Genomic DNA, 25,880 nt, shown 5'->3' on the forward strand with positions numbered 1-25,880 from the left:
TTAGAAAGGGAACTCGCGTACCACGGTTATGCCACAGTCACCCCAGTTTGGGAAGCCAATATTCAGGAGACAACAGGGAAGGAGGGAAGAGACAATGAAACGAAACACAGCACTGGTAGCAAATTTAACTGCTTGGCTGAGAAGACTTTCTGCTTTCTCTTTAAGAAGATAATGGTAAAAGATGAAAATAGCTGGAGTTACAGAAACTTCCTTTTTCCAAGTACTTTTTAAAACATATGAGAAAAGGGAACAATTACCGTCCGTGTGAAGCCTTTCTCTGTTACAGACTGTCCAATAGTGATTTTCCTAAGGAATCTGTCATTTGTGTCCAGTACTGCAAGGAATGCAAAGAGGAAAGATGTCACATTACCAAGTCATAAATTCACATCTTTGCCCTGTAACAAACACCCAGCCAGGTCACCAATGAAGAGAAGAAGGCAGTTTGAGAAACCATCCTCTCCTAAAGAATGGCAAGTGCTCCTCAGTGTGATTCTTACACAAAAACTGCCATGAAATTAAGATACCCAGAGGTACACAAGAGCCTGCACTCCATCCAGAGGGAGTCTACATCACTTGGGGTGCATTAATCACCAGACCAAAGCTGCTCTGAAAAGTAGATAATATTATTCCAATTGATTTTTCACCATCATTAACCAATATGAATCCAGGAAATTATTGCAGTCAAAAAGAAATAAAATAAACACTCTAAGTTAAGTGATAAAATGGTCACATACTATCATTTAGTGAGAATTGTTTCACATAGCTCCATTAAGTCAAATTACCTTGGAAACACAAATTATGGAACACTGGCTTAAATTTGCTGTTTCTTTCTATATGCTTGAAATATTCCAAGTGTTTTATGAAGTATTTCCCATGAGGCAGACTATTTTAGCCTCATTACAGGTTATGAAGCAAATTCTGGAGAATACATTTCATACTGTATTTTAAAGGAAAGAAGAAAAAGCAATACTCTTGGAGCCTAACTCAGGAAAAGGCCCTCTTTTAAAATTCCTTTGATAGTGAAGTATTAAATCTGTCAGACCAGAGAATGATTTTACTTTCAACTATCCTTAAAAACCTTCTTAAAAAATCTGGTCTTCATTTGCTGTCAGTCCCCAACAGAGCAAGTGGGCAGATTAAAACTGAGTTTAATGCCAGAGCAGAACCCTCTCCTTACTCATACAACAGTAAGGTAAAAAGGCTGCTGGCCACAGTTGCCAAATTCAACTCTCTCAGTGACTAACAAACCCAGAAACACAAACTTGCACACGTTAGCAAACTCTTAATATTTGTGATTTCAAAGCAGATTCAAGCCCCCATGTTAGACCCTTTAGAAATAGGATCCCAGCTGCAGGCAACTATCCCACCAAACTTAAGGAAGGAGGAACCAGCTCTGCCCTCTTTCCCAGGAAACACAGGTTCAGCTGCAACTGCAAATGTCTCTTTTCACATATTTTCTTTCATTTAATGTCTCTAGTACCTCTTTGCCATGTTATGGTGCCTGGGTCAATGTCCAGTCTCACAAATGCATTTACTTCTTCCTTTGTCAAAGCCATAGGATCAGTTTTGTTAATGCCCAGTTTCTATGGGAAGAAAAGACAAATAAGAGGTATAGTGAAAAGATTCACAGAAATGAACCTTTTACTGCAGCATTTAGGCTCTGTCTGCAGCATCTGCATATTCAGAAATAAGGACCCTTTCTTACAGACCCCAAAATAACATAAGATGATCCATATCAGCACATACTGGACAGAGCTTGCTGCTGTCCAGCTTGGAAAGGGCAAGGCAGACAATGGAGCTCATTAGGGCAGGTTGTCACCAAGCTTTGTGCAAGGAACCTAGTGAAAGAGTAAGAGACAGCTCTGCAGTTCCTTCCACGCCTTGTTCCCGTCATTAGTCTCACATGCTTACATCCATTTCTCATTAGTTTGCCTGGGGTCACTGCACACAGCCACACGTATTTAAAGCCACTGCTTTCAGCATGCTGGTTAAAGCAGCACAAAGGAGGAATTAAACAATTCAGTCACAAGGCTGTCAGCATCCCAGAAAGCCGATCTTGAACACACTGAGAGGATGGGCAGTTTGCCAAGTTGCTTAATTGAGAGAAGAATTATCTCAAGAAGCCTGATACAAGCACAAGCTTAGGCATGAGGGAAACGATTCAGTTGATTTATGAACGAGCAAGGTTTTTTTAATTAACTAGACAGTTCAGTCGTATTTTTCTCCTGAAGAACAGCAGGGAAGAAGTCTGTTCTTTTCCTCTTCGAGCATATCATTTAGAAAAGGAAATAAACAACAACAACGACAGAGATATCATCTTTCTGGAGTATTAGCATCCTGTTCACATCTTGACATTTAATAACCCGAAGAGTGGTTAGGGTCGAGTTCCCTCAGCAGTCCATCAGGAACACCAAGCAGTATGACATCATTTCTTGCTCAGCAGTGGAAGCAAAATACATATTCTCTAATGGTTAAGACATTATAGCTAATTAATATATCAGAGTTTAACCTTCCTAAGTAGTCTGACTATTGCTTCTGACTTCCAAATGGGCAACTGACCCAGCCTGAATACTCTACAAGTATACTCTTCAAGGCTTGTACCTTGAAGGAGCTCAGCAGGGCTCAGTCTGTCCTCCTAGCTGCAAGGTTCAAGCCCAGTGCAAAACTATTCATCTGCTAATCCTCATTTTTGCAGAAACCAACATGAACTTGCACACACCCTTAAGTTTTGAGGATCAGAGGAGCTGTGGGTTGCTCAGGGACTGCCATTCAATGACAGGGCTACTTACCTAACCGGGAGGGTTTTTTTTGAAGAGGAGAAATTGGCCATGTAGGGAACAGGTTGTTGGTTTTTTTTTCAGTTTTCTTTGTCTTCTCAATCTGGGTAAGCAACTTCTGTACGTTCTCTTTTTGCTGAATTTTGTGAATTGTTTTTTTTTGTGCTGCATTATCTACACAGCTGTCACATGGGAACCCCTAATCTCTAGATGCAACTGTGTGTTAGGTACAGAGACTGATTCTGGTCTTTTCTTAAACTGCATTAAGGACACTGAACTGACACCACTAATAAAGGATACTAATCTCTGTCTCTTCCCATGGTATTAATCAGAGTATTTAACAGAGTTATATCAGTGATACCTCCCCTTGGGGCTGCATCTGTTTTCTGTGCTGTATGAAGGGTTACCTCACTTCTGCACACTTTATGTAAAAAAATAAATGCCAGCAGAATTACCCAAGGGACAACACAGGGGTTTCTGTAATTTAGTTCTGCCTACCTAAAGGACAAGTAAACAGAACAGAACCAGAAGCCAATGAGAAGGCAGTGACCTCACCTGTAGTCTTCGGATCTGAATGTCTGAGAACTTCCTGACACCATTGACAGAGGGCACCAAACGGTTGTAGAGAGCCTTCCAAAATGAAACAAGCAGTTAATCAGCACTGCTGACACATCCAAAACAGGCTGGGCAAAGTGGGCTGGGATCAAATACAGGGTAAGAAAGGATTGTACCTGGTCAGACTGAGTCAGCTCGTGGAATATACGCGCATCAATAGCAGCAGCAACCAGGTTGTTGGCTGCAGTAATGGCATGGATGTCACCAGTGAGGTGAAGGTTAAACTAGAGGACATAAAACATATCAGTTACCTCATCCTGCTGCAATTTTCATTTATTCCAACTCACCGTAGACAGATGGAAAGAGAAGTATTAATAGTAATGTTAAAGTGGGTGAGGGTGGAGGGGGAGAGATTGCTCAGTGCAGTATGTGGAAGAGAGGAAAGAATTTCTCTAAAACATAAAAATGCCTCCCCCACATTCGTGTCATTTTACAAACTTCTAAAACAAAGCTCCCAAATAAAAAGTTGTTTGTTTTCTTTTCCCCTCCACCAGAACAGTTCTCACAGGCTCCTTGGCACTTAAAAGACCCAACTCAGCACACTCTGTGTTCTGCATTGCTCTTCCTTCACCTTCCTACTGACCCCCTCATTTGCACAGCAAGTTTCACACATACATTAGCTGAAGCGGCTGCTGCTCCCACAAGGGAATCTGAGCTAAACTGGAACTAGCAACCTTGTGCAGCACTAGCAGTGGAGCTGTGGTTGCACACAGCTCTGCTTAAGGTAACCACCCAAACACAGAATAACAGGCAGAACTTATAGACCACGTACTACAGTGACACTGCTAGTAGTTTTCTTAGTTCCATCTCATTAAAACATAGTTTGAGTGGGTTTGCATACATGAGTTCTCTGGCTGCACTGTAGCTGTGAAGCTGGTGAAGGATCTAGATTGGGTATGAGGGAAAATTTTTTCATGGAAAGGGCTGTCAAGCATAGAAGCAGGCTGCCCAGGGAAGTGGTGGGGTCACCATCCCTGGAGGTGTTTCAGAAACATGCAGTGGCACTTGGGGACACAGTTTAGTGGTGGGCTTGGCAGTGCCAGAGGAATGGTTAGATTTGGTGATCTTAAAAGTCTTTTCCAATCTAAATGATCCTACAATTATGGCAGGTGAGTAAAAGGTGTGGTTAAAAAAATCCTCTTCATCTCTAGCAAAGCAGCAAAGGAAGAAGATGAAAAGGGGATATTAGAAAAGGTGATATGACAGAATACCTCACAACACCATTTTACTGAAGCCTTACTACTGTGGTCTCAAAAGCCACAAAGCTAAAACAGATAGTCACACACCAATTGTAAATCCTAATTAGTAAATGCTAATTGTTGTCTCATTCTGCATAAATGCAACAAGAAGCAATTATTATTACCTTTGTTCTGCAGTATGAACTTTGAAGCTTTTCACTTGCTATCTTTTTTATAGGATGAAAGCTGCACACAGAATTATTAAATGATGTATCAAGGTCATTATTGTAACCAGTGACTCCAGACACTTTATCAGACCTGCATTGTCTGAAACACCCCCACAAAACTATGTGTATTTGTACCACCTGGTACAAGAGAGACAAAACAAATAAAAGTAATTCCAGCCAATTTGGTTCCTCGAATGTGGCTGTTTCCCACTGCAGCATACAGTCAGGTATTTTGGCTTGTCTTATTAACCCTCCCAAAGAGGAGGAGGTTATTTTTCCTGTCACATCTATCCTTCACACGTACTTGACACGTGACGAAATCAATATTCTGCCTCCTGAACATCTTTTATGGACCTGCTGCATCAGTTAGAACCAAAAGCCCTTTTGATCGTTTCTGCTTTTCTTCCTGAAATTGTTCTGTGTCAATCTACAGTGCACGAGACAAAGGTAGAATTCTACAGGCAATTACTCTGAGAGCGGCACGAGAGCACATGCTACACGTGCTTTTTAATTCCCTGCCTCCAGACACAGAATTTTACTTGTTGCCAAGTCACACCCGAAATATGCTCCAGTGCCAGCCCCCCACAGGCTGAGGTCCTGGCATTGCTGATTCCCTTTTCCCAGTTCATGTTAGTAATCTAAAACACAAGCACAGCAAAATAGCTCACGGAAAGAGTCGGTGGCCACGACAGCTGACAGAACTATGCAATATTCTTCCAAAATGCATTAAGCCATTATCATCTTCATTTCAGTGCTGGGAAAATGAGGCATAGGATGTACTTTGCTCCAGGGTACACAGCAATTCAAGGTAGAGAAGGGAAGGCAAGAGAGGAACTGGGAAGTCCTAGCTCTGTCAAGTTCCCTGACCATGAAGACACACTTCTGAAACAACACAAGGATGGTTGTTTGCTAAAAAAAAGGTTTGCTGAAATCAAGCACCCAGTTCTTTCTAGGTCATAAACTCACACATTTTCTCAGCTATCTGACTTCAGCAGCTCTTTAGGGTCTGTGAGCTGTGAGTGCAGTGAGGCTTTGTTAAAAGAATTACCTCTTCCATGGGGACAACTTGACAATAGCCACCACCTGCAGCTCCACCTGCAGAGACACAACAGTCAGACTACAAGAATCCAGGGGTCTCCAGCCCAGAGTGCTATTACATCCGTTTGCTTAATGGCTCCAAGAGGGCAGCTACCACTGAGCAGCTGAGTTTAAGTCCCAACACAGTACCTTAAAGACAAAACTGAAGAACTTATCCAAAGCTCTTTTTTCTTAAAATAGATGCACTTGTAACTAGATATAATGTAAAACTATAGAGCAGCAGAACAGTATTTCTGAATGCCATCTTTGTCCATGTAGGCCAACTGCAAGCAACAGAACAATTGTACCTTTTATGCCAAAAGTTGGCCCCTGAGAAGGCTGCCGAACACAGGCAAAGACATTCTGGCGAAGGTGTGCTCCTAAGGCTTGGACGAGGCCAACAGTGGTGGTGCTCTTCCCCTCTCCCAGGGGAGTGGGAGTTATTCTGCAGCAGCAAAGCAGAAGAGACACAATTACAGCCTTGCAGTGGGTGAGAATCAAATCCCAGGGATAAAACAGTCACCTAGTGATTGTGGTTAATGAGAATTCAAATTCTGAATTGGCTCATACTTCAGCTAATCTTCATCAATTCAAAACGGGAAAGATTGACAAATTATCACACAGATGCTGACAACTTTCCTCTGAAACGATTTGCTAGTTCCTACTGAAAGCAGGCTACTAGACCAGGAGAAGTTTGGCTAGGAACCAGTCTACCCTTCATAACCCTGACCTGTAGACCAAAACAATTCATCTGCTGGAGAGAAATGTTAAGCTAGGTTCCCACTGTTTGCCACAAGTGATCAATCTACTTCCCAAAGTACTACATTTTCACAGTGTGATTTACTAAAACCCAGAGCACCCCCATACAGTCATCCCACCAAAAGACAATTCAACAACAAGCCATGTTAATAAAATTTCTTTTCATGTTGTAAGTGATGTCTCAGTTCAGGAAGCACCTACCCAGTAACAACGACATATTTGCCATCTGGCTGGTTCTGCAGACGTTTCAGAACTGAGAGCTGAATCTTGGCTTTAGTTTGGCCATAGAGCTCCACCTCATCAGGGAAAAGGCCAACTTCTTTTGCAACTTGATCAATGGGCTTGGGTATGCAAGACTGTGAGATTTCAATATCACTTAAAGAAAGAGAGCAAGATGAATGAGTATGTAAGTCAAAGACTCCCCACAAATTCCCTGCTTCTGGATGGAATAAACTACAAACACCTAATCTATATTTTACAAATTAGTCTTTAAACCCCCGCTAGTTAAATTCATCAATCCCACCAATATCAGGTACATCAGAACAGGCAGAGTTGCCTTTTTAAAAATAAAAAAAGGCCAAACCCAAAACAAACAACAACCCCTCTCCTCAACCTCCCCATTTTCCTGAATGCCTTTTGTAGGCAATGTGTTATGATCCCAGATGGTATTTTGCATATTTTCAGCTGCTCCTTGGGGACTTGACACCAGCAACTCCTATTTGAAGATGCTACAGTTTTGGCATGCCAGACTGAAAAATTTCCAAAATACAAGCTTTTCACTATTTCCTACTATATTTTGGAATCAGCTATATTCCTACTATTCCTACTATATTCCTTTTCCTACTATGTTTTGGAATCAGCAACCATCTAACTGGCCAGAAGTATGTGAAAGTCCAAGACTACACTTCAAGAGCTATCACAGCAGAACTGCAATTTAGCTCTGCTTCCTCAGGAAAACCTTAGAGTTCCATCATTTGAAAGCATTACCTTGGAACAGGCATCTTTAGGGTAAGCTGGTTGTACTGGATGGTCCATTTTCCAGGCTGGAACTTCTCCAGAAAACGCTGTGCACTCTCCACAGTGCTCTAAAATGAGCAAGTGAATGCATTAAAGCAATCAGCACTGCAAGAACTGCACTGGTTAACAAAGAGACCGGAAAGGTTTGCCCCTGTCTCAGTTTGGGATGAAACCAAAGTGCTTTTATTAAAGCATTTGCTAATAAGCCAAAATTATATTCTGCTTACTGTTTTCTTAAAAAGAAAAAAATCCCACCATATCTATCTCCCTACCGATCTTCTAGTGTGCTGGAATTTTTCGGGTATTCTTAAGGGTTTCTTAAGCAAAGCATGGAAACAGAGGGAGCTTGTTTATACTGTTACCCTCCTTTTTATCCAATCACCCTAATGATAGTTTCAGAATTACATCCAGAGCATTATAAGACAGGCCCATTTTTTATGGTTTTGAGTGGCCACACTCAAAAAACCCTAAAAAAAACCCCTAAAACTGACCAACCAGAAACTTCTGCTCTAGCACTTTCTTAAAGTCCATCTTCTTCCTCAATTAACTGAATACAAATTGTCTGGACTAGAAATTGTAAATCCTAACTTGATTTTGCAAGAGCAAGAAGGGAGCACCAGCTGCTTTGGCAGTACGCTGATGGTCAGCAGCAACACATCCCAAAGCAAAAACAGAGGAGATAACCACAGTCTGCTCAGTACCTGCATTAACATGGCCACAGTCATAGGTCCAACACCACCAGGAACTGGGGTGATGAAAGAAGCTTTTTCCTTTGCTGAACTGTATGCCACATCTCCCACAACTCTTTTTCCGCTGGCCTTTGTGCTGTCTGGGGATTTAAGGAGAAAAGTAAGTTACACATCACATTTCACCACAGCAACAGAGGAGACAGCACTGACTGAAGCTGAAGTCTTTAATTCTGCTGGAGTAAACAAAATAGAAGCTGAGTACCCAGGAAGCTGCAAAGAAAGATAAAAAAGCTAAGACAACATCACAAGACGAAGCTGTTATCATCATACTTCACTTGCAGTGTGTCAACAGCTCATGCAACACATCCTCCCATTAAGCACCATTTATCCTCAGCCAGACAGATCTCCCTTCCCTGGAGGATGCAGATCTTTTCTCAGTGGCTCATGACCCACAGGACAGTTTGAATGAGACATAATCCAACAGCTGGGAAGAGGTGAGATTTGAAACATGGCTGACTTGTTCCAAACCCCTAGGTTTATATTTGCTCTGTTCCATTTTGGAGAGAATATGGGCCTTACTATTGAATAAAATCACCTGCTTTTACAAAAACTGAAGACAATTTCAATTATCACTGCTAGTTTAATGATGGACCAGTAAATATTGCAGTTCACAGAGATCAGTCTTGTCAAAACAAACTTCACATGTGGCTTAAGAAAGCTTCAGTAGGAAAATCTTTCCCTCAGGCAATGTATTGTGCTATATCCTTCACTGCATGATTTGACAATTTAGAAGCAGACATAGTACTTTTTCCCAGTGGTAGCCTTTAAACTCACCCATAAAGAGAGGAAGAGACAAAATGAATTAGTGAACTAGCACAGTCATCTAAGAAAGTCACTGATTACAGAACATTAAACCAGAAAATTTAAGTTGCTCCAGGAATGGCAGATTATCACTTCAGATAAAGGATTCTAGGGAGCTTCTAACCAGTGTGAAAACCTGAAAATAGATTTCAATGTTGTTATACTGAAATATTATATTGCATACAATAAGTGTGCGTTTGAACAGAACACAATAAATAACTTTCATATAAATCTGGTGAGGGGGAGGAGTGGAAGAGAAACCAAACTCCTCAACAGCTGATTATGTTAAAAGCAAAGAGAGAACAAAAGGCAGCTCCTGCCAACATTATTTTTTAGCTGCATTGTTACTGACAATTAGCAGCTTGGATGCTTTGCTGTGTGTTTTAAGCAACACTACTTCTCCCTAAAGCTCAAAGCCAGAACAACATCACAGCTGCTAACCAGTGTTTCTGCAGCTGCTGTCAGTTTGCTGCCTGAACTGCAGACCAGTCTGGCCTTCCCCCCTAGAGACCAATTTAATTAAGGCTGCTAACGGTAAATAATGCAATTTTATTTTCTTCCAAGGTTGCCAAGCAGGCTCATCAGCCATCCTGGACAGGAAGGCTCTCGGCCCAAGAGTGAGGAAAATAAGCTGGCACTCCAAACTGCCTCATCTGTTCCACAGACGCAGAGATGAGCACGCGCCAAACAATCCCCCAGTCCCTGCTTCTGCATCTGCACCTCACGACAAGCACTGCTGAGCACAGCCTAGGAGCTGTTCAATTACCTCCAACATATTCTTTTGAAAGAAAGCTCACACACAATACTTGCCATCTCTCCCCATAATGTCACTTTCTCAATATTCATCATCCCACTCTCAAAAAATACAAACTAGTTACAAAGAGTATCAGTGATACTATAACCATGTTGCAAAAAAGCTGCTCTCATACTCCACTCTCATGGCTCCTTGTTAGCAAGGGTTGCAAAATCCCATAGCAGGAACTTTAAGCAGAGTTGCTTCTTCCATCAGGACTCAGAGAGGGACATTCCAGGACTGCCATCTTTGGGAATATCCTCTACCTGCACTGCTTTTCCCTTTCTGTACCAAAGCAACTTCTACAGGCCTGGAATAAGGCATCCAGAGTATTTGCTGGACCAGCCCTGCAACTGCAGCAGTGAGGAGAGACAAATACAGCCCACTCTGGAAAGTAAGAGGAACTTGTCTGTTCTAGTAGAGGCTTCAGGAGATTGTTTTTTCCTCTCTGTCTACCTGAAGGAAATTCTACTTATTGCAGTACACAAAGTCAGATGTGGCTCAAGTGTCTCTTCCAGCCTCCAAATCAGCACCCTTGGAGAGTTCAGGACACTCTCCACTCAAAAGCACAGCAGCTGCACTTCTATGCTGCTACATGGCTACAACTTGTCCTAAACTCCAGCTTGGCAAGACTGCACGAGGTAATGCCCTGACATATCAAATCAGTTTGGGATCTGCCTGGACAGGGTACCCTGACTAGCAAACCAAAGGCATATCCAGAGATTGCCATGTCCTCCAGCTGCACCTAGCTGGGTGCACTTACACCTGTGGTAAGATGTATGTGTTCTCAACCCATCACAGCCAGCAGCAATGCTCTATCTACACAGTGACTTAGCTGGAGAAGCCAGCAAGCTGGCTGCTGTTCTTTCTATAGCACTGCAATTCTCACAATTCTGGTACTCATTTCCCAAAAGATTCATCTGAAAAGATTCTGCAATATATCAGAGGGGAAAAAAGTCAGGAGAACTCAGTAGCTTCAGAAAACCACAGGAAAGAAAAAAAAAATAAAAGGAGACTTTAGCATCCATGATTTCAAAACGTGACAGTTTCCATGATACTCTATCAAGTCTCAATTATCAAATCTCAATGCCATTAAGTGTATTCCATGTGACACTGACTGGGCTGGGTGCACAAGAAGCTCAGATGTCAGTGCACTGCTCAAGGCAGGCTAATTGCAAAGGAACAGGGATATATCCTCAGAGATGCAGTTCACATAAAGCCTAAAAAAAAGGTCATGCCATCATGTATCAGAAACACAATGGGGGTCTTATTTGCAACATGGCAGTTGGGGAGACTCCAACCCATTCTGCTTCATGCACATCAGCAGTGACCCTGTGGGTTTTGGCAAATGGCCTAAATTTGGATAGCTTGGAACAAAAACATCAAGCAACAAACAGCAACAGCAGATGACTTTTTAATTTTAATTAGATAGAGGACTAATGTTTTTAAAAGCAGCCTAATGTCAACTTTGAGTAACAAGACCACTGAACAGAAATTTCTTTACATTCTGTTAAATAATGGCAACAAAATGACTGATTAATTATGAAAACTACCTTTTAAAAGCCTTGTGGGTGTAGCACAGAAAGAGTGACTAATTTTCCATATCATTCAATATCTGTAATTTGGATTTAAAATGAGATGAAAACAGAAATTGCCAGACTGTCTGTACCATCTTTATAAGGAAGGAGCAGCTAAGTGAAACCCTACCCTAAAATCCATTATGTTAAAGCACTTTATTCTATGCCTAAGCCATTGTCACCAATACTCTTGCACAATCTGCTTTGTTTCAAGACAACAGCCATTCAAGCCTAAGAAGTTAATGCTGTGATTCAACAAATCCACAGCTACTTTAAGAGGCTGCTTGTCATTTCTGTACTTCAAAGGGAACAGTTTCATCAGATCCAACCACGAAGTAATGACAGCAAAGCCCTGTGCTCCAAAGTGACAACAGCGACAAGACTTCACTATGTGAAGTGGGGCAAATTAAATGGATATTCTGTTGCAATATTTCGTAGGCCTCCTCTTTGTTCCATTAATCATCAGCCTCGTTGAAGGCAGAATCAAAACTGCCACTGCCCTGCTTTAGGAGAGTTCTTCACACCAGTGTTTTCTTTACTTTGGCATTGTCAGAGGTTGCCAAAGACACTACTTAAGACAGACTTACAGGACAAAGAAGTCCATGTAGACCAGAGATACCAAGGAAACGGTATTCATGAACTTAGCAACTGCATTTATATACAAACACATCCCCAAGTGTTAAAGATACCCACGTACCTGGCACATGGTTTATTCCACAGTCAATTACGATTGCACCAGGCTTGATCCATTCACCTTTTACCATTTCAGCTCTACCAGCTGCAACCACAAGGATATCAGCTTTGCCAACCTATTAATAAAAATAAATAAAAAAAACAAACAACCCTGTATCACACTGGCAGTGGAAAAATGCAGAGCTGCATCTGCAGCAAATTTGATCAGCTTCAGCTGCAGTCAAACCGTGCTCACCCATTACCATTGGAGGCATGGAAGGGCACTGTCAGCAATTAAAGGTAGCTGCAAGTTCCTCTGCAAGGACAAATTCCTGCAGCTAGAAATAATGGCCTATTTTCACACTCCTACCCCCAACTATTGCTAGTCAACACTTCACAACCTCCTCTGAACTCCTCCATGATTCCCAAGTGGATCATACAGGCTACATTTAGATAAAATTAAAGCCTTCTGAATATTCTTCTCTTCCTCCCTTCAAATATCCCTGCACATTCAGTGCTAGAAATATACCCAGTACTCATCAGACAGCAAGAACTCATCTTATTCAGCCAAGAACAACCCCTGCACAGAACTAAGCGGCACTTCACTTGTGACAGCACTGTCTTGTGCTTTTCATGTCCAGGACTGCATAACACACAACTCCAGGAGATGCTGACTGTATTTCAGCACTAATATTCATTCAGGTACTACTCAGTAAATTTGACAGATCCAGTCATGAAGCTGGTGTTAAAGACTCCGACTAAAGCTCATTGTCAGTTCCTGCACTGCTTCATTCACATTTGCTTAGGAAGCTGCTAGCCCTTGGAATTTTTTTCCTTTAATCTTCAAGGGAGATAAACTATTTTTAAGATTTCATTAAGTATTAGCACTTCAATTTTTAATCAACCTAATGATGGTCTTACTGAACAGCAACTTAATGCCATGAAGCATTGCAGTGTTTCTGATCTACTTTGTGAGTTATATTCAAACACTCCTACTCCCTTTTCAGCTTTAATACTTGCCTACAGAGCCTGGCAGTGCTGATGGCTCTACGAAATCCAAGTAGGTGGCAGCACAGCAAAACACTATTTCTGTCACTCTCACTGCTGAAGAGGAAAATGGTACCAACTCCCTGTCACAGAAAATCGACTGAAAAAAATAAACCAACTGAGAAATCATTTGGCCTAACATTTCTCAGCCATTAGAGCAGAAGACCACCTGGTCTTTTGGTAAAAAAAAAATAAATCAAAACATCAAAAACATATGCTGTTTTGCCAACCCATACATGGAGATTAGGAAAGGATGATTAAATTCTCTGCATTTGCCTAAAGACAACAAAAATAATAATTTTATTGTTATAATTAAACCCCTCTAATTAAATGCCAAAAATAATCAAGATCCTATTCCAACGGAAGTATTTACATAACCACGCAATAAGCAGGACTGGGAAACCAATTCAGATAAAAGACACCCCAGACCTAATGACTCACAGCAGCAACACACTGAGCAACAATATGCATGGAGCAGCAGTGGCCTGGAACAAGTAACTACAGCCTGCTCTTACCTCCTCAGCCAGGGTGGAGGTCTTGGAATGGCATGTGGTGACTGTTGCATTATTCCAGAGCAGCAGGTCGTGCATGGGAGCACCCACAATCTTACTGCGACCGATCACCACAGCTCTTTTCCCTGCCACCTGGACACCTGCACCACAGAGAGTCAGGAGACAGCAAAAAAGAGGTCATTGTGCAGCCTGGTACACGCTAACTCAGACTGCTCTGGAGTCTTGGTCAGTCTAAATCTGGCCCAGGTGCTTCAGAATACTATTTTTCTTTGCTGAGTGTGGTAGGGAATCGCAGTTGGGAGGGAGGAAGGAAAGACCATTTTAACCCAGTTCTTTTACTATCTAAGTCAGCACAGATTAAATGTGGTATCTCAGCAGAAGCTGTGAAGCAGAGCCTTGCAATGTGTGTAATTTCTACACTTATTGAAGACTACTGCAGTCATGAATAATGTATGGAAATCTCCTTACCTGTCTGCCTGATAAGTTCCATGCATCCCTTTGGCGTACATGGAATAAAGCAGTCTCCAAGGTCTCCTCTAGAGAGTTTCCCAGCATTGATGCTACTTAAGCTGTATTTTGAAAGAATAAAGGCCAAGTAAGATTCCCAGACTCATTGTTCAAGAGAAAATTAAGAAAAAAGGTTTCTTTCTGGAGTAGCTGTCATGCTCTCCAGGGGTAAAGTCAGTTTACCCATCCACGTCCTTCTCAGGTGCTACAGCATTGGTTATTTTTTCTGTGTTGATGGGTTTATCGGAGTCGAGTGGCAGCTGCACTATAAAGCCATGAACAGCTGGGTCTGTATTCAAAGAGGCAATGCACTTGAGCACCTACAACAGCAAACACCAAAAATCTAATGAACTGAAATATGACTAATGCAAAGGAAAAAAACATAATCCTATCTTGATTTAAAGATATAAACTTTAAGTTTAGTTTTTTCACCCAAAAGTATAAACCACTCACGTTTTTTATTAAAAAAACAGCTCCTAAAGTCTTTAAATTTTACATACATTGTAGTATTCTAGGGGTTTTTTTTAAAAAAAGCAAAATCTTAGCAGGTTCCAATTCTTTTTTTCATGAGTTATTATCAATAGGCAAGTAGTCCTTTTATATACAATGACAGTGCAAAGATATCTTGAGCTCAACACCGAAGTTACGTATTTTTTTTATCACTGGCTGTATTACTTACATCAGCTTCTGTTGCTGTGTTTGGCAATTTTATGTGATTGGCACTGATCCCAATCTGCAAATGAGAATAACAACAAATTATCTGATTTCTGAATTGACATCCAATTGATTTGGCTAATCTCTCTATCCAGCTAAATCACAGCTGCATTCTGTCATTCCCAAGTTTATCTCCTGTCCCTGAGGCTTCAAGTCCTATGATTTAGAAATAACATCAAAGAAAGATTAGTGCTTTGCCCACTGAGTCTGTCCTTTAACTGTCCTCTTCACCTTTTGACATGAACAACATCAACATTTGCTTGACAGCACACTACCTTAAAATGCCAGCAGAAATGCCAGGTATCACCTAGGGAAAAATGCCCTCATCTGTGTTCCTGCCCTGTTATAGCATGTCATGTTCTACCTGTGACAAGCACAAGGTAACTGCAGGTACAAGACATTCAGGGAAGATAAGGACAAGGCCACAGGTCAGGAAAGACAGCACTTCAGACAAATGTAATCTGTGATGACCACACAAGAAGTGGCACCAATCCACACTGCTGTGACCAGAGCACTCCACCTGGCTCCCAGGTTACACACCTACACCACATTTTTGTAACTAAAAACTCAGGCCAATGCTGCTTTCTCCAATACTGGCAAAACTTAGACAAAACTATTGACTTGCATCTGTTTTTTCATATTCATAACTGACCAACTGTAGGAGGGTAAATGTAGTCCTAAAAGTCTAGGCATTACCTCAGCAGCAGCCTTCAGCTTCATGTTAATGTAGAGGTTTGAATCATCCCGATTTCCAACCTAAGGATGAAAAGACATTTGAATTACAGGACAGAATAGAGACCCTGAGATGGGCTTAACCCTCAGCTTCCTTGGATCTGCTTCAAGGAGACAGAGGTATGCCTGAATTACTGTAAACCACACTGATAGAAGATATAAACAGCTGGAGCTAACAGGAAAGTTCTTTCAAGTATGAAGCAGCTAAAGGCAAGTTGTTTGAACTCCTGCAAAAACACCATTTGCACCTGTTGAAAAACCTTGAAAACACAGTGGTCTCCAAAGCAAAAAGTATTGCCTGCCATCTGATCTGAGGAAGTTAAATCCTTCGCTAATTAACATGATCAGCAGGTGCTGATAACATTCAATTATCTTATTAAGGCTTTCAGAAACGTTGGGCCTCTTTGATACCCAAGAATCTTTATTTTATGTACATGTGTGCTTTGATGGAGACATTTCTTCCACTGCTGTGCTGAACCCTGAGAATTTTCCTGCCAAACAAAAAGATGCACAAAGAGAAAGTGGAACAAATACCTGCAGTCTTTGGCAGTACTGAGTGCTTACAGTACAACTGCATTTCAGGAGACCACTTGCACCATCCAGTACATTTTGTTAAAGGTAATACTCCTTCTAACCTTAAGAAAATAGGGGTCAAGTAAGGAAAAGCTGATAAGCAAGCTCTTGAATTCCTGTTCCCTGGTACTTGGGAGCCATCCCTGGTTCTCACAAGGCCCACAAGCTGAAGAGGTGACTGCATTACTGCATTACCTGATCCCCCACAATCACACTGATTCTTCCTCCCTAGGTACAGATAAAGGGGCTGTCTCCCCTGTGAAGTCTGCTGGGTTTAGGAAAAGGTTTGCTTCATACAGGGCAGAAAAGCAGATGTCAGCAAACATGTTCTGTGAATAAGGAATTACTGACTACAGGACAAAAAAATAAAGATTAACTGACTTATTCTTTGAGCTCAGAGGACATCAGATACCTCCCAAGAACAGAGCACACAATGTATGGTGTGCTACAAATAAGAAACTTCCCATTGTCCTGACTTCACTGAAAAACAGACAGCTGCAAATATCAGTATCAGGAGATGAACTCCAAGCCCAGACTGTTTGGCAGCTTACAAAAGAAAGTCAAAGAGCAAACAGGTAGTAAAGGACTCTGAGACAACTCAGGATGGAATACAGGCCCACCATGAAAACAATCCAATAATGCCACAAGACAGCAATTTTTGAAGACAGTTTATGAGGTGAATAGTTCCGCAGCTTTCATCAAAGCACTACTAAATTTTTAGACCCTCCTTCCTTCCTTCTAATCATCTGCAGACAAATTTTCTGTAGAGACAATCTACTTAAAGCTACCGGAAAGGAAAACCAGGGGAAAAAAACCCAAAACACAAGCACAGATTTGTTCCTGGCATCCAAGACGAGTATGGCCTTGGTGTGCTATGGTGGTATTAGCACTGGAATCCACACACAGACACCAAAGGCTCTGCAGGAGCCAAAAATAAGAATAAGAACAAAATAAGAATAAGAACAAAAGTCACTTCTCTAATCCTTTGTGGACACACAGTTCCTTTCTGTAGCATGACACTTGCTACTGCTAGTCACCCTCTGACCTAAGCACAAAGAATTTCCATTTTTTATAGCTGCAAAGGAGAAAAAATTCTACCAAACACAGGTCAAACCCCTTTACTTGACGTGCTTTTACCTCTGCAAGCCTTTCTGTGTAGACTCTTAACACTTGCTCTCTTCTGAGAGATATCCAATTCAGCAACAGTATGTTGTTCCATCCCTTGCACTCAAAGTCATCTTGGCCAGAAGTAGTTTTAGTTTTGTTTGGGTTCCCTCCCCTCCTCTGCCCATCTTTTCTCCATGTTTTGACATAACAGCAGACCAAATCACTTAATAAACATCTCATTTAGAGTATTTCTTGTACAAACACATCTCTGAAAGCTGCCAAACTTCAGGGCTCACTCAAATGCAGAGATTTCAAATGGAGTCTACAAGCACTGACTGCTCTTAATAGGCAAACAGCTTGATTTCACCATTGCACAAACACAACACTCCAACAGAGAACAAGGTCTGAAGAAAGAAATAAAACAACTGAAAAACCCCCAAAAAATTTTGGACCCTGATACTTGGGAAAAAGACGTAACAGGACTGTGTTACCATCCCAAAGAGAACACTGTTCCTAATAAAATGCTACCAACTACAAGGCAGCTTTGATGAAGCTCACCAGCTGTGCCCTTACCACTACAAAGCAATTAATTTTCTGTAGTTGTCATTAAAGGAAACAATACCTGCAAAATGGCAAGTCCTGGTCTGAAGCCTGGAAATTTCTCAGTCATCTCAACAACTTGCTGCTTTAGTCTGTCTCTCACTTGTCTGAAGAGGGGAAAAAAATGAAAACAAATACAAGAAAGAAGTTAATCATGGGGCTGGATTCTGATACAGTGATGGAGTTGTTCTGATACAGTCAGGAGCTGTAAAGGTGACAGATGGGCATACTGGCAAACATGAACTTACGCCTCAAGTACACAGCTCCCTTCAATCTCCAAATAAGATTGATGTCCCTAAATCACTAAGACACTCTGGAACCAGGTTCATTCAAATCTATTCAAATGATTTTATTTTTTTGAAGTCCACCTTGTGCTTCTTCACACTTTCATAGGATACAAGGGTAAAAAAAAAAGTTCAAAATTTGGCATGGAAATTCCTGGGATTTTAAACTCATTTCTCAAAAGGAAATCCTCTTTCCACCCATGCTGCACTAAAATTACCTGAATCCCAGGGGCACCAGTTGTCACTATCACACAAGATGTCCTGGTAAAGGATTATGAATTTACAATGTTAAAATTCTGAGAAATAACCAAACAAGCAGGAGGTACCCAAAGATACAGCAGGAAGGAGAATGGGAGGTGGACATAGGTGAGGAAAAGTCACCAAACCCTGGTACACGGCTCAGTTCAACTGTTCAGTAAAGGCAACTTTAAGGATACAATTGTAAAAAACACTACTTTGAAACAGAGCACTGGTTAGTTGTTCCAGTTCAGATGTGAACACACCCACTTCACCGTGCAATGTTTAATAATGAGTACCCAGCAGGGACACTAGCCACAGACAGCTCAAAACCCTCTGGTTACCACCCCTCCCCAGCCTTGCACTTCTTTCTCATTTCTCAACCACTCTCTGGCCCCACACACATAATCCTTCACCAGGGAAGGTGCCAGGCCCAACTGCTCTGTCTCCTCACCAGAGGCAGTCAGGGTTCTGAAAGAACTGACCAGTTCTGTCCATCTCAGGCTCATGGCACTGGAAGGGGGCTGTGGCAACACACTGCAAATATAAGAGACACTCAAGCAAAAGCCAGATTAAGTAAAACTTCACAGGATATGAGAGGTTTGACAGGTCTGTCCTCCGTGTGATCTCCATTCTGTGTCCCATCCCCATTCTCAGAGACAAGAAGGTACTACGACTACACTCAGCAAATCTACCCTGCACCAAACACCCTTTTGTTTAAAACACAGGTCTCCTTGTGCTCATCTACCCTCAGATCCATATCACCTGGTCTGCTACTGCCCAAGTGGAACCAGACTTCCCAGACTGGGGCAGGTGCTGTTGGCACCATTTCATTAAAAATGTGACTAGCAAGGGTACAGGGACAGGGTACGTAGCTGATGCCAGCTGGGAGGCTGTGATTCCTGCACAGAGGGAAACTCCAGGGAAACAGCCAGTGAGGCAACTCTACGCTGCAACTACAAGCTCCAAATCAGAACTGCCAGAGGTAGAAGACAGGGAAATGGGAGCAGCACACAGCTCTCTCAACCCAGCAGCACTGATCCCAGGGGACAGCTGCAGCTGGCCCAGCTCGAAGCAGCCCTAAGGCTGTTTTAAGTTTCATCTCAGAGGGAGTCACAGCCTCCAGCTACATCCCAAATCACGCATCTCCCACTGCATCCTGAATTACATGGTCAGAGCTCTGCTGCACCTGAGGAGCAGGTTCAGAGCATTTATAGGTGTTGGCATCTGGCCAAGTGGTTCAAAGTCTCTTAACAAGCTACACTGGAAGCAACTGTTTTCAGCCTTAAGAAACAGTAGTCCTGAGCCTTCCTTCAGCTGCCACCTCTGTAGAGGACTTGACATCAAGACTAGCTGATGAGTTCAGGAAACAGTCTCATAGAAAACATTATCCCAGCAATTCTTTGTGCTTAAGTGATAAAAATTCATCCACTGGGTAGCAAAATCCCCAACTGTCTCTCCTTACACTCCAGCTGTAAGCCCCTAGGGAGGCACCTGAGCTGGCTCATGAGCAGCCTGGTTCTAGCAAAAACACAACAATCACAAGGAGCATCAGAAACCTCCTGCATGTGACCTGTGAGTGGGGGCTGTGAGCAACTCCTCAAGGGACCTATTTCTGAGGTCTCTGGTGTTCCAGTAAAGAAAGGGCAGCACTGGTTTGTGGCCAGCAAACAAAAAGAAATGCAAACAAACATGAAATATCATAAAGGGTCCCAGTTTTAGGTATTATTTTCATTCCAATCTTCTCAGCTGAAGAGAAATGACCCCACCCAATTTCCTCTGTGAAGCAGGGCTGTGGTGTGCTTTTACCCCCAGCAGCCACAACTATTTACACACTACACTGCTGTCATTTTCTGTAATTAGGCACTAGGTCACTTCCCCTTCAGCTCCAGAAGAAAGGTAACACACACAAACATACAAACATGGTACTGTCAGTGCAATTTTCTTTAGGAGCCTTGAATCAAGAAATCACTTCTTAGACAGCCACCTAGCGTTGGGTACCACTGCTCTCCAGTGGTCACAAAAATGACACAGGCAAAGGTTTGAGAGAAAATTCAAGAAAAAAAAAAAGCAGAAATCATTGTTTTAACTCCATAGAATTACAAAGGACATAAAAATAATCTTTGCAAACCTGCAGCTATTGAGTTATAGAGTCTGCAAGATTCTTTTGTGGACCCCAGGCCTTCCCAAAGATAAAAGTTCATATGGATAAATCAATACCACCTTTTACCAGCTGTATGAAAATTCTTTTAAGTCTTCAAACAAAAAATTTGCATTTCTATGTGGCTGCTTCCCCAAAAGCCTTCTCCCTGACTCTAAGCCTCCTCCTGTGCCCACGTGCCCTTCTACAAACAAACTCATGCAGCAAACAAAGTCCAGGGTCCACACAGGTTAAGGACAGCACATGGCTCTAAGCATACAATGCAACAGCCAGAGCCAAAGATTACAGAACTTGTTAGCATTTCTTTCTATAGACTGCAACAGTGAGCTGAATTTAAATTTGTTAAGTGAATTTCCCAGAAATTCAAACAAAGGACAAACCACACTCCTTTAGCTCTGCTTGAAATGGAGAGAACATGGCTCGTGTGTGCAGAGCCCCACACCCTCCTGGGGGTTATGGACACTGCTCAGCTGGTTATGGACACACAGCACCAAGATGATACCAGGCTGTGCTTCTGTCCCTTCTCTGAGTAACAGGGTCCAGGGTCTATGCAAATAGTACCAAACACAGGACCCAGCAAACACCTCCTCAGAGACAGCGATGCTCCAGAAGATGCCTGTCCCCAAAGGGGAGGGCTTGGCTTTACTGTCTGGATCACAGATTCCCCAAGGGTTTCATAAACATGCAGCAGACCTGCTCCTGCCGCAGCTCTGCAGAAACAGCTGCATGAAGCTGACGGTCCTCCTCAGATCCTGCACCATCCTGGCCAGAGCTGCTGTCCCTCCAGGCATTCCTCCTTACAGCCTGCAGCACTGCCACTTCTCACCTCCTGTTGCTCCCATGACCATCACTATAACCTGGAAAAACAAGCTTTCCTATCTCCAAACCACCATGGCACCACATCTTAGATCAGGACAACTGCATTATCTTAAAATGCTGTGAGGGGGCTGCAAAGAAGAATGTCACAGAACATACCACTAACATCCAAAGGCACAGAGGACTGCTTCCTGAGAGAAGTCACAGGTTGGCTCAACGAGTGGCACTTGGGAAAGACCATCTGAACACTGCTGGCAATTCAACAGATGCCTCCAGTTGCAGGAAGACATCATATAGAGCTGGAATGAGTTCACATCTCCCACCCTCTTGTCTCATGCTCCACCACTGCATGCTCCTGGCACACTGTCATTATCTCAGAGGAAAAATGCCTGCTACTTTCTACTGCTTCCACACTCACAAGGTTTTTTAACTACCTTTTCAATTGTGTCAGCACAAATACATGCATGAGCTCTCTTCAGACCAGATAAATACATAAAGACATTTCTGCTTTTTTAGATGCTTTTTCATCCTGTCCAGGATTTCAGCCCAAGGTGGGTCTGAAAGACATGCAGCAATTGAGGCACTTTGCACATGTGAATGACTGACAACAGAACAGTTTAACACAAAGCTGAATCTTTAAAACTTAGAAGAGTTTGCCCCAAACATGAGTTATGGTACCACATTCCCATCCTGCAACACCTGTAACACCAATCAGGCCTGCTTCCCAAAATGGGTATTGCATATACCCTACTATCAGGTGATTTAATCAGAGGAAAACATAAGAGCAATAGGTAAGGACTCAATCCACCTTTGTGGGGCTGCAAGTGCTCCAGACAATATTCTAGGCCCTATCTACAAAGGTTTGCCTTCTGAAGGAATGATATTGAGATTATCATTGCACAGAGGGGACATGGCAGACCCCACATGTTCTTTGCCTTCCCTGTAAACTGGTGCTGTTGTGCACAGATCACAGACCTGTGGCCCTGTTGTCCACCAGACAATGTTTTCTCCTCTTTTATCAACTCTTTAGAGCAGGGTCCCATTTTTTTTTTTTTTTAATTGTGTCTGCATAGTTGAACACACGGGCTTTTGCTCATATTTGGGGCCATCCAATAGCACAGGAAGTTCACGTCAACTCAGCCCATCCACAGTGTGGGACCCTTCAGTGCAAGCCTGAAACTTTGTGGGTAGGATCTGGCAAAACAGAGCTCAGAGATCAGGGAATTTTTTCCGCTTCAGACTAGATTTACCTGGAATTACAATTAGAACTCCAAAAAAACCCAAAACCATTTAAGGCCCAGACTGAAAAGGCTGAAGAGTTGTTTATTGCACTGTTACCTCCAGTTAGAAGTTCAGCCTGATCACCACTTTATTGAGCACTCTAAACCCAAAGCACTGCTTGGCCCATCCCTAGGGGCTGTGAGGGGTGCCGAGTCTTCCCTACCATCACAACTCATCAGCAACTCTTCCAGAGCAGAAATGTTGGTCCACTCCTGGTCCCACCAACCAATTTGGGCCAAGCCAGGGGTTTCCAAACATGGGCTATTTCAGATGGTAAAGCCTGAACACAGCTCAGTGCAATGCACATAAACTGTGAAGTAGAGCCATTACCATGTTTTGCTCTGATTATCTCTTTAGACACAGAAACAGAGATTGTTTTTTCTTCAGGGAATACCAGCAATAAAAGAATACTGTATTTTTATTACCTTCAACCCACCTCCAACCACCACTTCTCTTCCTCCCATTAGTCATTTATTTACAGTACTGTTATACAATAACTCATCTTTTGTATCTCACTTGCCAATGAGGCAAATTTAACTTGTAGCAAAATCTAAGGCAGAATTACTAAACAGCCACTCAGAGAAGTAGAGGAAAGCCACCCTGAGGTAACCAGCCAACTCAGATTGATGCAGAACCCATCCAATATTTAATATATTTCACAGACTGTGCAGGCTTCTTGTTTGTACTGACAGAGGCAGACTTAGATGCATTTTGATGTTGATGCATTAACATCAGCACCAAAATCCTACAGAGAAAACACTGTCTGCCGTGTTCTCCTTCCCATGCCCAGCCTAACCATATTTTCCATCCTCACAGGTAATACTTAAAGCCACTGAAAATGTCCATTTTCCTTGGTATCACTTCTGAGCCTTCCAAAGATGTGAACTAGCTTTATCACCTCAACAAGTTTTCCTTATTTATACAGGCAAAGAAACGCTCAAAGTATTTATTTTCTTTACATGTTTCCCAAGAATAATACCAGTATCTACCTGATTTTTGTTTAAATAGCTGGTATGATTGTGAATTTTGTATTTTTTCATCTATTTTGAGGAAGGGGTGCTTGGTGGCTGGAGAAGAAAGTTCACAATACTTATGAGCTTTGATTTAAAACACACACAGAACCCCAGCATTACACAGCTGGAATAATGCTTGTTTGATTCAACTCATTTGTCAATATTTGACTGACTTACAAATAAACATTTTTCTTGATTAAAGGGTAAAGTAACAAAATCCACCCCCTACAAGATAGAAACTGAAAAGGTTTGGCAGTTGATGTAAAGTCAGGGATATTCCCTTTCTACAACAGGCAGTTCAGTTGAAAATTCCTAGAAAAACCACAAGCCTATCACTTCTGCTGCTGTCAGACTCTTGGCCTGAACTCTGGACAGTGAGAATCCTCTGGACCAGCACTTCTCTAGGGGTCTGGAAGAAAGGGACATCCGTCTCCAATTCCTCATGACTCCTTCAAGTACTTCACTAGAAAAATGCAGAACTACCCAAGGCCCATAGGGAGCAGGTGATGCTTTTGCTATGTTGAACATAAATACAGCACAAACAAAGGTACTGAAGGACAGCTGAAAAACTGCAATTTTTTTTTTATTTTATGGTGTCTTCAGGTCAAGCAAGATTTGATGACTCTGGAAAACAGACTTCAGCCAAACACCTTAAGAGATGTGCTGGAAGTTCATCAAAACTTTCTCTTGTATGTGCCTATTAAAAGCTCATGCCTCTTCCCAGGTATTTGAACATCACGAATGCCCTCTGAGAGCTGCTAATTTATAGCTACTACTATAGTACAGAAAACAAACAGAAATTAAAAAATATTACCTTTTTATCTTTACAATTATCTTTACAATTAAGTAAGTAATGCAACATGCAATGCCAAGGTGGCGTAAAGTTTTAATGTGAATTATCATTGTACCCAAACTAGCATCTTTCCAGGACCTACTGCACTTCAGGGTGACTTTATATGACAGAAAAGAAACCTACAACAGGCAAATGAAGTCCCACCAGCAGCAAGCACAGGCATTGCAGAGTGCACTGGCCCCAACACTGCCAAAGGGATCAGGTGGAATGAAGTATGTAAGACTGACAGACTGCAATACACAGATGGTACTGGCTCCAAAATTATCAGGTGAAAAACATGCAAGCAGCCTTTCCTCATGGATATGCAGATTCAAGGCACATTAGGCCTACTTTTCAGAACTGCTCCACTGCTGGTTAGAGGTAGCTGTGTCATACACAGCAATACCTAAGAGAAGTACTAACTGCTTTGCTGACACTACTTTATATCTTTTCAAATGTAACCTTTCTGTCTGAATTCCCTGATTATATCGACAGGAGATAGCCAATGAACCTATCTAACCAAACCCTGTTTCCACAGAATATAAGAGAACATTTACACTGCATTTTCCCCAGGATTAGGGAAATTTATTTAACTTTCTGACTGAATGTGTATGCTGAGTGGCAGCAGGAAAAACAAGCAAACTAAAACACACAACACAGGCTCACCTATACCCAGGGCTTGCCATCTAAGTAAACGCTGAAAAGTACGAGAACACTTTTTCCTTCAAGGTTTCTCAAATCTTTTAAACAGCTTTGGCAGGACACCTGTTAACATTCAGCTGTGTATTATTCAACATGTAGATTAACTCATTTTGCTTTAAAGAGGAACAATCAATACTTATAGAGCTTGAAAACACAGGCCATACCTAAAGCACATGTTCCAAAATCCTACTCATAAAGCATCCCAAGAGCCCAGCTTACACGCACAGAAGCTGTAGTTAGACAGTGGCTTTCACACCTGCCTGGGCTCTCATCTCATCGACGCTGAGCAGACTCCAGGCGCTTTCTAGGGCTGCCAAAGCCACCCCACCAGAAGCACCGCTGGTTTCTGGGGAGCACTGACAGCACCCTGCATTCTCCCTAAGACTTTTAATACTGTACTTCGTCTAGTAGCTCCCAGTTTACAGCCGGGAAGAAGTGAGCTTTGGCTGCAACGTAGTGAAAAAGCTTTAGGATGTCTCCCAACCTGTTTCGTCCACAGAGCCAGAGTACAAGCCCCCCA

The 25,880-nt window shown here is 42.2% G+C and overlaps 1 protein-coding gene across 2 annotated transcripts in view; it reads right to left on the reverse strand.

Moving 5' to 3' along the window:
• Positions 1–25,880, reverse strand: part of MTHFD1 (methylenetetrahydrofolate dehydrogenase, cyclohydrolase and formyltetrahydrofolate synthetase 1) — a 40,156-nt gene that overhangs the window by 13,913 nt on the left and 363 nt on the right. For both annotated transcript variants that reach the window (XM_086892499.1, XM_086892498.1), the window contains exons 2-17: positions 18,057–18,141; positions 15,719–15,778; positions 14,988–15,041; positions 14,492–14,628; positions 14,270–14,370; positions 13,805–13,941; positions 12,268–12,379; positions 8,352–8,479; positions 7,621–7,718; positions 6,835–7,008; positions 6,183–6,319; positions 5,846–5,892; positions 3,509–3,616; positions 3,333–3,407; positions 1,481–1,583; positions 258–334 (exon numbers count right to left, since the gene is read on the reverse strand). In XM_086892499.1, coding sequence (XP_086748625.1) covers positions 258–334; positions 1,481–1,583; positions 3,333–3,407; positions 3,509–3,616; positions 5,846–5,892; positions 6,183–6,319; positions 6,835–7,008; positions 7,621–7,718; positions 8,352–8,479; positions 12,268–12,379; positions 13,805–13,941; positions 14,270–14,370; positions 14,492–14,628; positions 14,988–15,041; positions 15,719–15,778; positions 18,057–18,141 — 1,633 coding nt within the window. The remainder of the gene's footprint in view (positions 1–257; positions 335–1,480; positions 1,584–3,332; positions 3,408–3,508; positions 3,617–5,845; positions 5,893–6,182; positions 6,320–6,834; positions 7,009–7,620; positions 7,719–8,351; positions 8,480–12,267; positions 12,380–13,804; positions 13,942–14,269; positions 14,371–14,491; positions 14,629–14,987; positions 15,042–15,718; positions 15,779–18,056; positions 18,142–25,880) is intronic.

This window comes from Cyanistes caeruleus, chromosome 6 (assembly GCF_971803275.1).
Source record: "Cyanistes caeruleus chromosome 6, bCyaCae1.hap1.1, whole genome shotgun sequence".
NCBI lineage: Eukaryota > Metazoa > Chordata > Aves > Passeriformes > Paridae > Cyanistes > Cyanistes caeruleus.